The following is a 13810-nucleotide window of genomic DNA, read 5'->3' as shown; positions in this document are numbered from 1 at the left end:
AGCCTTCTCTTTTTTTTGTGGGGCTGGTTTGGTGGAGAAGACTCTTCTTTTCTGCTTCTCCTCTGATTGTTTTACAGCTGCAGAGTCGGGATCAAGCGCCTTATCGAACATCAGCATTTTCAGGCACATTTCTCTGTCCTGGCTGTCAGTTTTAAGCAATGCCCGCATTTTTGGGGGATCTGAGTGAATGCCCATCCGAAGCTGGCATGGGCTCTTTACACAGGGAACATTTTTTAAAACCTGGGAATCCAGGCATCCTTGGGTTATTGATTTGTGAAGGTTTCTGTCAATTTCAGACTGCGGCTAAAGCAGCTACTGGCTGACCAGGAAAGCTGCGGTTTAAATAACTTGTTAGCGATCCATTTTTTTTTGAATAACAAAGAACGTTGAGTAAACAAGGGGGAAAACCTATGTACAAAGTAATTTTTTTTTTTTTTTTTTTACAGTTCTCCTGAGGAGACTGAAGTAATGCTGAGGACAGTTGGGAGGAACTGAGCGGGGAGCCAGGTGCGCGCGATGATCAAAGGGCACAAACGGCAAGAGCTGTTGCTTGTGCGTTCGCAACCAGGCTGAACACAGCTATTGGAAATCTCCGAGCTGCGGCGCTGGGACGAGCCTGATGCCATCAGTGGAGCACCCACGGGGACCACTCGAAGAAGATGACTCAGATGACAAATTGCACCATAGAAACATTCTCTTGAAAAAGGCCACAGTTATGCTAGTCATACGTATCAACAGGGACTCCCAGTATAATGACTATGTCCATTAAAAAAAATTGATAGAGTGAATGGTGTTACTGTTAGGGATGTCAAAGTCCATTTAAAATGTCAAGTGGCTAAATGTGGGCAGCTTTAACCACCTGGGATGGGACTTCCATGCCACTGGTGGGTACCCACCCCACCCGTAACATGGTGAGCCTAGCCCGGCTGGAGCAGCCTCCTAGCCCGTAGTAGGTAGACTGCTGGTTAACCCTTTAAATCCCTAGTTACTAGAATATTTTTCCCATTTGAGGAATAAACCAAAGGTTGATATTTCACAGAAAGTATATAATTGTAGTCATACTTACACAGAATTAAAGAGGTAGGCTCTTCCCTGGCTTCCCTGAAAAGACTGTAAGAAAAAGAAATATAATTTTAAACATAAAACACATCACTCCTGAATCTGCTACAAAGCATATAAAATAATACAGCATTGCCTTTAAAGAAATAAATTATTTATAAAGAAATTACTTTTATTGTTCTGGACAAGTGCTGGCCCTTAAATTTATGTTCAAACACTAGATAGCCTGTAACATACTCACCAAAATCAATTAAATGCCTAGAGTATGGGTGACGAGTGGACAGCACCAGTGTTCCTTGTAACCTGTGTGCTTGTGTGGCCATTCAGGAGAGATTCCAATGTCACCCTGCTGATTACCAAAGCACCCACAGCTAAGTTATGTGTACCACCAGGAGAAATATTCACATTAGCCTCAGTGCACATTACAACATTTATTCTGCACATGGATGGAAAAGATTAGAAAGATCCTTGTATAGCACCTAAAATGTAATAACAGTTGTGGCTTAACACCAAATTCCATGCACCTTTTCCCATTTCACTATAATGTCCATATCAAAGGCTGCAGAGTGGATGCATCTCAAACTGTTTTTGCTGTAAATGATTCAGATGAGCATGTCATGATCTGTTTACAAAAAACACAATTATATTTGTAGTATGGACAGATGAAGCACATAAGGCTGCCAGAAAAGTAGTTTAACAAATTACAGAGGGCTTCATGAGTGAAATATGAAACCACTGTATTTAGCATATTACTGTTCAAACAAAAAAGAATAATCCTAAAATGAATGCAGAAATATCTTCTTCAGAGTCCCAAAACATTATTTTCTAGTGCTTAAGACCAATTCAAGAAGAGTAACAGGTCAGGCAGGGCAGTAAGAGAATGGAGCAGAATACTGTAAGAGAAAAAAGAAGAGAACTTTCTCAAATTTAAGTTATCATGTGTTTCCATTTTCTGTTATGACAAAAACACACCATTCCAAACACTCAGGATGTTAGAAAATAAGATTAATTATAATTAAAGGATTTATTTCCAACACCTCTCTTTCTCCAAAATGAGATAGTTGATTTCAGATGACATTATATTACTAAATACTAGTGAAGGGAACTAGACATGAGGCAGCACTGGCATTTTGTAGTAGGAAAATAATGGAAGATTTTGTACCAGCAAAGAACAAGAATAAAAAAAAAACCCTATAGCATGCAAAAAGCCCTCAATATGAAAACACTTTTTCCTCCAAATTCACATTTTCCAGTTTACATTTAAAAAAAAAAAAAATGGAAAGTGTTGCATAATGTATTGACTAGAAAATCCCTTAAAATGCTCTTAACATGCATTTAAGTTTCATAGAGCAGGCCAAATGATTAAAATTATATTGTTTAAGTGGTTAACCAATAGCGGTGATCTTACTGGGGTTGCAGGCAGGTACGTCAGGGCCACTACAATGTACGTGGGGTCAGGGTACGAGACTGGGGCTGCTCTCCCATCTGCCTCCATTGAAGCCTCTGTGGTGCAGTCAGGACTTTGGACTTCCCGGTGAAGCTAGGGCTGTGTTCTGCCTACCCATTGCAGCACAGCAATGGCCAGGGTCCCGCATGTTCGTAAGCGTGGATTGCATTCGTAACTTGGGATCCGCCATTAACGACAGCTTCAGTCGTAAATGCGAACGGTCATATGTCGACTGTTCGCAACTCAGGGACCGGCTATACTACTGCTCTGTTTAGATAAGGAACTGAAAAATATTATATCCAAATGAAAGCAGAGGGGGAATTTAGTTATCCCCAATATCCTGACTAAATTCCCTTTTCTTGAGTAAAGGGCCACAATGACTACTATATTTAGGAGCTTGCTTTTAATTAACAAATACAAAACACAATACGCACACTCCTCTTATACTGTTGTAGGGCACCTGCTCAGCTTCATTTTGTGTCAAAAGCACAACTTTCTGGAGTGCCTTGTGTTTTCTTGGAGGTGTAGTCCCCTTACTAAAGGCACCTCTGTTTTATTCTAAAAAGACCCTGTGCTGCAATCCAGACTACAATTCCCATGAGCCCTTGGAACAAAAGAGGTAGGAGGGACTCTTGTGAGAGAGAAGAGGCTCTCTCCATGTGCTTGAAGAAGAGGCCTAGCAGTCTGGGATTCTGCCTTGCAGTTTGGAACCAAAGGGGGAGCCAGGCTGCTGCCAAGGACATTGACCCAGTGCAGGGGCTGTTGGAGTGCAGCTACTACATGCCTGTTGGAACTGGGAGTTAGCAGGCTGCTTCCTACAGGCATAGCATGAGGCAGTAAGTTTGGGCCTTGCTGGAAGAGTGCAGCTGGGACAGAACTGCTGTTTAGCCTGAACCAAATCCTCACTACAGCTGCAACATCAGCGTGCCAACACAAGCAAGTGTCTGGGACTGAGTCTAGGGGTGTGCACACTCTGGGGTGGGGTCACTGTTGTCTTGCTATATAAGCTTCAGTTATTGTTATGTATTTTGTTAAGGCTATTCCTTGCTAATCTGTTAATCCCTGTTTAGTTAAGTAAAGATTGTTTATTTTAAAGTATTCTACTAGATGTATATGATTTGTAGTTGTTCTGGAATTAGATCCAGCTTTATGTTGGAATGAGTATATTCCTGGAGGCTCTCAAGGCACACCAGTGTGTGTACAAGGCCAGCCAGGTGGAGGCACCGCCACTTTACATTCATTGCCAGCAAGGGACTGCAGCAAGGGGGTGGATAGGGCTTTCCCCAGCTAAACACCATCACCACTGGGGTACTCAGGATCTCTTTTGGGTTAAAACACCAGATGCCCAGGCACACCTATGAGTGTGACCTGCTCCCCAGTAACCCGGGGAGGAAAAAGGGGGGGTTACAGAGGTCTAGCCAAAAACAAACAAACAAACCACCCCACCAACTCAACTTACAATTTTCCATTTCAAATACAAGATGTAATTCTTTGACCTCACCTTTGCTCTTATGTACTATGGATGTTAAGCAGTGTCTAATTAGTTAATAGAGTAGTCAATGGAATTTCAATTGACTACTCGATTAATCGATAAGGGGGAGTGCGTGCTAACCCTACTTCGGCTCTGCAGTTTAAATGCAGTAGGAGCCAGTCATGTGGGCAGCCCAGCTCCTACTACATTTAAACTGCAGGGCCACAGCAATTTTAACTCCTGGAGATGGTACAAGCTGGGACACAGCAGTCCTGGCTCACACTGGATCCCTTGGTGCACCTCTGCCTTCCCGCTACAGTGCTGGGGGGAACCAAAGCCGGCTCCCTCATCACTCACTCCTGCTCTCCCCCCCCCTTGCTGCATCTGCTACAGACGCAGCAAGTAGATGGAGTGGAGTGACTACTTGACTTACATCCCTATTATATACCTGTATCATGTCATAACTCACCAAATTGACCCCACCCACTAACTTCAACAAAATTCCATACATAATTCCTACAAGAAAGAAAAAAAGAACAGATGCTATTCAGATCACTTACTGCTCGTTGGGATAGTGCTCAGATCTCAGGGCTTAGGGATGAATGGGGAAGAGGGATACTGGGAAGAAACACAAGGAGGAAGGTGCAACAGAGGTAGACCCCTGATTCGTACGGAGAAGGTAGGGCAATCAGATAGTTGTCTAAGGTGTCCATTAGGGATGTTATAGATCAGTTAATTGAATATCTGAGTAACTTCATGAATTCTTATCAGTTAGCTGACTATTTTATAGTTCCTGTGGGTGGGGCTGGCAGCCAGTACATTCTGGCCTCACTCCCAAGAAGAGCTCTGCCACTCCACGCTGCTGCCACTGCATCAGAGACAGCAGCATGGGATGCCAAGTGCGAGCTGGTCCGTGAGGGGAGCCAGTTTAAAAACCAGCTCCCTTTGTGTACCGGCTGCTTTTGTCATGTTGACAAAGAGGCAGCTGTGTGGGGTGGCAGCAGCCTCTGTCTAGGGGGTGGTCTGAGCTCCCAGACCTGGCGTGAGCCAGAACTGAGCTGGGCTGCCTGCCTACCTAGCTCCTAATACACTTTAAATGCAAAGCATTTATATGAAGCAGGGGTAGGTCCCGGACCCATTGCAAGAAAGGACTGAGCTGGGCTATTGGCCTGCTTGCTGTAAAAATTTACTGGCAAGCTTTCACTTATTGGTTAATCAACTACACTTTTACATCCCTAGTGTCCATACATGAATGCAAGAAACCTGAGAAACAAGCAGGAACAATTACAAGTCCTGGCACAGTCAAAGAACTAGGATTTGCCTGGAATAATGGAGATTTGATGGGAGGACTCATATGACTAGAGCACTGTCATGGAAGTTATAAACTGTTCATGAAGGACAGGTGTGGGAGAAAAGGAGGAGGAGTTGCACTGTATGTAAGAGAACTGTCTGATTATTCAGAGTTCCAGTATATGGAGGGAGAAAGTTTAGAGGCAGAAGCAACAGAGGTAATGTTGTGTTTAGTGTCTGCTATTGTAATGGACAAGAGGAGTGCTGAACAGTACCCAGTTACTAAGGGGTTAAACTCAGATAGCTAGCAAAGGTGTTGGCCAGGGGGATGGGAGAACCAATCGAAATAGAGTGTTGAAATTTGAATTGGATATAGATTCCTTGCCTGCTTTCTTTGTGTGGAGGAGATAAACTAGGAGTTGAGAATGATTAAAACCCAGGCAGGACTACTATGTCTCGTAGGGTATGTCTACACTAGCCCCCTAGTTCGAACAAGGGTGGCTAATGTAGGCATTCAAACTTGCAAATGAAGCCCGGGATTTAAATATCCCGGGCTTCATTTGTATATTCCAGGGAGGGTGCCATTTTTAAATCCCCTTAGTTCGAACTGACTGCCCACGGCTACATGCAGCAGTCAGAAGTTAATCTGAACTAAGTCCTTAGTTCGGATTAACTGTTACTCCTCCTGCAAACACCCAGTCTAAGACACACACCACTGCATTAGTGAGACAAGGATGAGAAGAAGCCATGTAAGAAAACAATCCAAACTGAAGTAGATGTAAAACTAATCATCATAAAATACTGAAAGGAAACTGTATTTTTAAAATACTGTTTTATAACATAAGGTGATTTTGGTAACTAAGATTTGTTTACAAAACAAAAATCTGCCCCTTAGCAACTTGTTGCCATTTATATATTTATTATACACTGGCAATCAAAAAGAGCACCCAAAGCAATTCCTTTTAAAAACATATACTACATACAAGGAATAAACAGTTTCAATTCATTCTACAGGTTGTACTGCCCTTAACCGGGACTCTCGGGTCCAGCAGGACCATAGATGTTCCTGGACCACAGAGTCCAGGTATAGAGATGTCTGAACATAACACAGTAGCATGGTGGAAGTGGGAGGGACAGGACAGAAGACTTGCCCAGCATCCCTATGGGAGGGGCACACCATAGCAGAAAGATCTGGCCCCAGCAACTGGGCAGTAGCAGGGGGCTAGAAGCGACTGCAAAGCTCCAGTTCCGGCCGCACAGCTCCGACCCCGGCTGCAGCCAGGGAGCTCCAATCTGGGCCACGCAGCTCTGACCTTGGTAGCGGCCAGGAAGCTCTGGACTAGCTGTGCAACTCCAACTCTGGCAGCAGCGAGGCCAGCAGGAGCTGAAGAGCTCTGGCCCAGGGAGCAATGATTGGCCAAGCAACAGCAGGGTGAAAGGGCAGTGGTTTAGCATGGGCCATTAGGGGAGGGACCTTGTCTGGTCTGGCAAATCCCTTGTCTAGGGCTAGTCAGGTCCTGAGGGTGCCGAATCACAGAGGTCCAACCTGTACAACACAAATACTCCAGAAGTCCAACCTGTACAACACAAATACTCCATCTATAGCAAAGACATGGAAAGAAATACGAGCTTTTCAACAATAAAAACACCACAAGAATGCTCTCCCGCTAGCCAGCATCTCAAATCTCACCGTCCATCAAGACAGTTTAAAACAACAGGGGCCTTGGAGCACACACTTAAGATTAGCAAACTCAAGCATTTATAATTCATGGAGAGGAGTGTTCCAAAAAGGTCTGGGAGACTAACAGAACTCTCCTTCTTTTATACCAATTGAACTCTACAGTACCAAGGTACCTCCATTGACAGACTACATGTATTTAAGAGCTAAACACATCTCTTTTAAAATTCACATATTGAAAAGGAAAAGACTAATATGCATTTTCTCTCATTTTAAAAATTGCAGTTGTGTTTACAATTTTGTGATTTTTATTTGTGTAGAAGTTTGACAAGAAATGCATGACACATAATAATTCATTAAAAAACTAGTGGTTTGTCTCTTAAATTAGTTATTTCCCCTGCTTGTCTATAGTAGTCACTATAGTTTGATATATGTACCACCTCTTCTACTACTGACAAAAGACACTGGAATTATTTAGCCTCACTGACGCACCTCTGGTATGGAGATGCTTTACCTCCATACTAGCTTCACTATTAAATTGACTAAAATAGGTTATGTGATTTGAGTTATTTTAACTACTTCTTCCATTCCTACTTGTCTTCTCAGCAGCATTCATGCAGTTTTAATATTCCCTAAAGCAGCAATTCCCAACCATTGGGCCATGGGCCTCTGGCTGCCAGGCCATGATGACTCTGGGCACCAAGACTGGGATATACTACCCAGCACTTCTCCTCATTCTGTGGCTATTGGGAGAGGTGTGTCCTGCCCCATCTCTCAGCCAACCAGCTCTGGGCAGGGTCAGGGACTGGGTCTCTTCCCATATGCAGAAGAGTGCTTTGCTGAGCAGTGGGAAGGCTGCGCAGAGCCCAACACCACAGCCTTAGTGCAGCTGTGATCCAGGCAACAATGATCAGCAACGCAGGGTTAGGTGAGGGGGCAGGGCTAATGCTGGGGAGCTCTGGCCAGGGGGACTCCAAGAGGCAGGGGGCTGACGCTGGGGGATACTGGGATGTCTGCAATGGGGAGCTGGCACTGGGGGACTATGGCAACATTGCTAATTTTGGGGAGTGGAGAAATGGCACTGGGAAGGACACTGCGGGGGATGGGTTCAGTGGGGCTCTGGAAACAGGAGGCTGGCACTGAGGCATTTGTGAGGGGGATCTAGCAAGCGGGGCTTGAATGCAGGGGATTCAGGTCAGTGGCTGGTGCTGGGGGTAGTGCAGGGGTGGGGAATTCTAGGGAGTTAGGGCTGGCACTAGGAGGCTCTGGGGGCCAGGGCTTCTGGCGGACAAGTAACATTTTATTTGCATATCCATTATTTGCATAATGAATATGCAAATAAAATGTTGCAGGTCTACCAAAAGTTTGTGAATTGGTTTGCCAGTCTCCAGTATAAAAAAGGTTGGGAATCACTGCCCTATAGGGATGTAGTACTCAACTACTCTCTCCCTCCCACCTTTCTGTCTCTGTTTCAGAAGTCCAGTACGATATTGGGGAGAAATTTAGGATTAGGATGAAGCAGAACTTTATGTTTGTGAAAAACACAGAATGACAGATTAGCCACAAAATGTGTAGTTCAGTCATCCATCTAGCCCGTATTATGGCTATGATGAAAGTGATTTTAAGACAGATGAACCAAAGACAAGTCTTAAACAGATTTCAGGAGCTGCATAAAGGACTAAGTTGAGATCCTATGATGCTATTGGATCCTTTTTCGTTAGCTACATATTGACAAGTCTTTCATAAAATTCCTTTATTGTACCATCCACGAAGACTTAGCAATTATTGCTGCCCACCATGCATTGGTAGACAGGTAGATTTTCAGAGAGGATATAGGCCAGTGTCTCTCAAAGTGGTCTGCGAAACTACTCTGAGAAACCTGCTGGCTGCTCTGATGCGTTTATTCACCAGCTCTGCAGACATGGAGACTTGTGGCTCCCATTGGCTCTGGTTCGCCGTTTGCAGCCATGGGGAGCCGTGGAAGTGGCATGGACCAGGCTGCTGTTTCCCTCAGCTACAAATGGTGAACTGGAGCCAATGGTAGCCATCAGGCTCTGTGGCTGTGGAGCTGGTAAACAAACACACTGGAGTGGCCAGTTAGAAGGTTTCTCAGAGTGGTTTCACAGACCACTTTGAGAAACACTAACATAGACATTTCTAATAACTTTATTTGAAGTAAGTGTTCAAGAATAGATTGAACTGCTATAAATGGTGAATATATACATTTATCATTTGCCCACTTTACAAGACTGCTCCATCAGTACATATTTGTATATTGCATAATTTTATATATATAAAATATTTAGTTCCATGATCATTTTACGTGACTACATTAAATAATTATCAAGTAATGGAATGTTTGGAAACAGCTATGTTGTTTGGGGAAGGGGAGGGGTCCATAAAATTGTAATAAGTTGAAAAGAGGTCCATATGCTCAAAAAGTTGGGAGCCACTGAACGAGATCCAATCCAGAGGAAGCAGAACCACAGAACAGGGATAAGAAGAGGGGGACATTAGGGTAGACATTAGGACCAAGTAATGCCCCAAATTTTTGGATGCCCTATGAAGCTGCCTATGCTGTGTATGGAAAATATCAAGGAGCTGCATCGTACTGGAGCCAAATTAGTTAATCAAGATAGGGTTAGTGGAAGAAAGGCCAAGAGAGATGACAAAAGCAAAGCAAGGGGCTAAGAACCAGCAACATGAGGACATCAGGAGCAGTGTTCCCTAGAAGTTAGGGGTGGGCAAGACAGCCTCCTCAGGCCAAATCTGGTCCACAAAACCAGTTGCTCTCTCTCCTGCTACCAGACCAATTGAGACCTGGGCTCACGTGAAGTCTTTTTCCCCCCACCAGGGATGTATGGCACCAGAGGGAACCACCAGCTGGTTTAAAACAGCTGACCATTTATCTCTAGGTGCCGGGGGTGGGGAGCAGCACAAATGTCAAAAGGCAAGATTTTGTACTGGAAATGGTCTTATTCAATCTGAAAATTAATGGCACTTTCTTTATGCCTCCTGCTTCCAAAAGGCAGTGAACCTCCAATCTTAAGAAGGTTTTGTGAGAAAGAAGAGGAGGAAGGTCAGGTGAAAGAAGGGAATTGAATGACCTACCCATCTTATTATTAGCACTAGAATTTGTGTGTCTCATGCTGCAACTCCAAGTGATGACAAAGCAGTGAACATCAAAACAAGAGTTAGCTGAAGCTCCCCAAACTCAAACTTGAGGGCTGACATTTAGTCCTGAATATTAATCTCAAAAGTTCCTTCCGTTTCATTCAGGATTTACAATATTTTTGTGGCTCTGAAGGAGGTAGTTCCTTTTGTTGAAACTCATGCCTTTGTGAAAAGTGAGACAAGAAACACACTAACCATAACATCAGAACTAACACCTAAAAAAAATTAAGTTAGGGCTATAGCTCTCTAAGGCTACGTCTACACTGCAGAGTTTTTGCACAAAAACATTTGTTTTTGTGCAAAAACTCACAGAGCATCCACACTACAAACGTGTTTTTGTGCAAGAAAAAGTACAGTACATTAGAAGACAGGGCTTTTTGCACAAGAGTTATTCCTTGTAGAAAGAGGAATAAGCCTTTTTGAGCAAGAGCTCTTGCAAAAAAAGGCATGTATAGACAGGCAGAAGGGGGTTTTGTACAAGAACGGGCCTTCAGGAAAAAGCACACATACTCTGGTGGACACTCCATACAACTCATCAGAACTCCATAGTTCCTGTCTGTTCACCCCTCAGTAAAGGTGCAGGCAGTGGCAGCCCGACAGTACAGGCAAACTAGGCAGTCGCCTAGGGCGCCAAGATAAACAGCCGTTGAGGGCTTTGGAGGCGGGGGTGCTGATCACACATTTTGCATAGGGCTCCAGTTGCCAGCAGCTCGTCTAGGGCTGCTCCTGGGTGCAGGCCCCCTGGGCAAGCCTTGTGGCAGGAAGCCGACCCCAGAGAGCAGCTCCTCACCATGCAACTCTCCCTGCCACAGCCAGGACAAGGCCCTCCTGGATTTCATCAGGAGCAGTCCCAGAGATCACAGGACCCACCCAGGAGCACACCCTCCTGGTCTAGTCCGGAGGTCAAGGCCCTCCTGGAGCTGTGGGGATAGGAGGTGGCCTTGCAGGATCTCCAAACCCGGAGGAGAAATGCTGACATCTTTGGCCAGATGGCACAGGCCTTGGCTAAGAGCAGACACCTTTGAACAGGTCTGGAGTAAGGTTAAAAAATTGCACCTGGCCCTACTTCAGGGAGCTCCATGCCATCCTGAGGGTTCCGGGGAATGAATCCCCATCCATCCCGGTGGACTCTGGGCTGCAAACCCCCATTGTGAGCCAGCCAGAGCAGGAAGGAGACGGACAGCTAGCAGTGGAAGCAGAGAAGCCGCCGGAGAAGTAGAGGGGCATTCTGATCCTCTTTGGAGCTGGTGCCCGGCAGCCAGGATCTCTCTCAGGCCTCCTCAGACACCTGGGAGGGATCCTCAGGTGAGTGGTCTCTTTGTCACTCACTTCAGAGGGCAGGGGAGATGGTGCATGGGGGACTGGGGCAAGTGTTGCTCGGGCTGCTCCAGCTGGACACTGTGCTGCAGTCCATGCACGTGCAACCTCAAGCAGCATTACTGTGTTGCACGTGGATGCAGCAGGCAGCCCCTGAGAATGCCTGGGATCCTGCTGGCCACACCCATCCTACCATGAGGGAGAGAGGACACAGACCGGCTGGAAGCAGGCTAGCCACAAGGGTGCAGGACCAACCCCCCAAACACCGAGGAATGCTGCACACAGTACACAGCCATACCTGCCCGTGCGAGACAGTAGCTGCATCCATAGAAAGCGCTGCCAGCTGCCCGTGTGTTTACAGCCCCCTCCCCCTGCCCACCTTTTGTTGATGGTCAGTAAAAACAGTTTATTTTTGGTTGCAAAACAAAGAGGTTTGTTTATTGGGAAGTCAGGGAAGGGAGGGGTTGTGGTGGGGAAGAGATGTGGCCTCAAGACAGGGGCCCCTTGGTAGGAGGCCATGGGGACAGTTATTGGGGTGCTTGTGAGAACCTCTTCCTCAGGGCCTCCCAGATGTGCACCTCAGCCTGCTGGATGGCAGCTGTCTGAAGCTGCTCAAATGCATGGACCTTGTGACCAGCATCTGCCCCCTACCCTGAGAGGAAGGCCTCCTCCTCCCTCTCCACAGTGTTGTGGAGGATACAACATGCTGTGACCACCTAAGGGATGTTCTGCTCCAGGAGCAGCCCTAGACGAGCTGCCGGCAACTGGCGCCCTAGGTGAAACGCGTAATCAGCGTCACCGCCCCCAAAGACCTCAACAGCCATTTATCTTGGCACCCTAGGCAACCACCTAGGTCGCCTGTATTGATGGGCCACCACTGTTGTGCTCCCCCATGTCAAGGCAGATGAGCAGGCAACAGAAGTGTGGTCCTGTAGCACTTTAGAGACCAGCAAAAAAATTATATATATAAAAAAGAGAGAGCGAGAGAGAATGAATCATGAGCTTTTATGGGCAGCTACCCCTTTTTATCACTTGTGAATATTAAAGATTTCTTGGCACTTCAGAGGCTTAAGAGTAGTAACATCCAAAATCAAGCTGTTTGAGTTACGAGGGAAAAGAAAAATGTGTCATACTGGTTAATTCTTTCCTCTTGTAAAGATTAGATGTTAGTATTCCCTAGAGATAACACTTTCTTCATACTATATGCAGGCAACAGGAGATAGCTCTGTTCTAGCTGCTTACTAGGATAGAATCACCAAAGGACTTCCCACCAAAAGGATATACTCCAAAGATTGCTTTATAGACCAGTAGATAGAGTTACGTTAATCAATGTATGCAGGTGCAGCAGGTATTATTTCTAGAACCAAGGAAATTGATAGGCAAAACAAATTATCATTGTAAGCTAAAATATGTTGGGATCTTCAGAATTAACTATAAGAACTCTCCCCGATCCTCAGAATATCTTTGAAGAAATCAACCAAAGATTGATTTGGGGATTTAAAGTTATGGTTCTGACATAAAACGGAGGTCTCTGTTCTCCCACATAGAAGCGTAGCTGAGGTAGGAAGACTCCAGTTTAGAATGATGTGAACGAGCCCTTTATGAATTTTCAGGAGTACAGAGGAGGTCTTTTCAGCCTACAGGTTGATCAATTATCTTTTAGAATGTTCCTTACACCATAAAGGAAAGGTGAGAGAAACTGTCCTGTCTTGGCACATTCTAAAATGTCACATACAATTTAGAATAATAGAATTGCAAGAGATCTCAGGAGGGCATCAAGTCCAACCCCCTGCTAAAAGTAGGACCAGTCCCAACTAAATCATCTCAACTGGGGTTTTGTCAAGCTGGCACTTAAAAAGCTCAAGTGATGGAGATTCCACCACCTTCCTAGGTTAATGGTGTTAAATATAGTTGAATCAACTAATCGGCTAGCTGACAGATTTTCCATCAACTAGTCGATAAGCAGGGGGCGCAGCAGGACTGGCTCCCGGACCTGGCAGCTAACCGCCAAGTGAGAGGGGAAGCAAGTGATTAGTCAAGTAACTAGCTGACTATTCAATTAGCTTTGGCTTATCGAATAGTCAGCTAGTTGCTTACATCCCTACCCTAGGTAACTCATTCCAGTGCTTCCCCACTGTCCTAGTGAAATTGTTTTTCCTTATGTCCAACCTAGACCTCCTCCACTGCAACTTAAGACCACTGCTCCTCTTTCTGCCATCTGTCACTGAGCATTTGTAAATCTAAATTACCCACCGGGGAAATAAAAAACAAATTGAAACAGCCAGACTAATACCCAGAAACCATCTACTTCAAGATAGGCCCAAGAAAACCAACAATACAACACCACTTGTCATCACCTATAGCCTCCAACTTA

At 45.2% G+C, this 13810-nt stretch overlaps 1 protein-coding gene and 1 long non-coding RNA gene across 4 annotated transcripts in view; one reads left to right on the top strand and one right to left on the bottom strand.

Annotated features, from left to right (window-relative positions):
• The window catches only part of LOC142818486 (uncharacterized), a 41228-nt gene extending 40653 nt beyond the window's left edge, over positions 1–575 (top strand). The window contains exon 3 of the long non-coding RNA XR_012895976.1: positions 447–575. This is a non-coding gene — a long non-coding RNA (uncharacterized LOC142818486). The remainder of the gene's footprint in view (positions 1–446) is intronic.
• YPEL1 (yippee like 1) overlaps positions 1–13810 on the bottom strand; it is a 54188-nt gene that overhangs the window by 15248 nt on the left and 25130 nt on the right. For all 3 annotated transcript variants that reach the window (XR_012895971.1, XR_012895972.1, XM_075898279.1), the window contains one exon: positions 1067–1110. Coding sequence is in view for 1 of the 3 variants with exons in the window: in XM_075898279.1 (XP_075754394.1) it covers positions 1067–1110 (44 nt within the window). In the remaining 2 variants the exon portion in view is untranslated. The remainder of the gene's footprint in view (positions 1–1066; positions 1111–13810) is intronic.

Source organism: Pelodiscus sinensis, chromosome 15 (assembly GCF_049634645.1).
Source record: "Pelodiscus sinensis isolate JC-2024 chromosome 15, ASM4963464v1, whole genome shotgun sequence".
In the NCBI taxonomy this organism is placed as follows: Eukaryota; Metazoa; Chordata; order Testudines; family Trionychidae; genus Pelodiscus; species Pelodiscus sinensis.
Note: the sequence above shows the minus strand (reverse complement) of the source record. Positions and strands in the feature narration are given on the sequence as shown.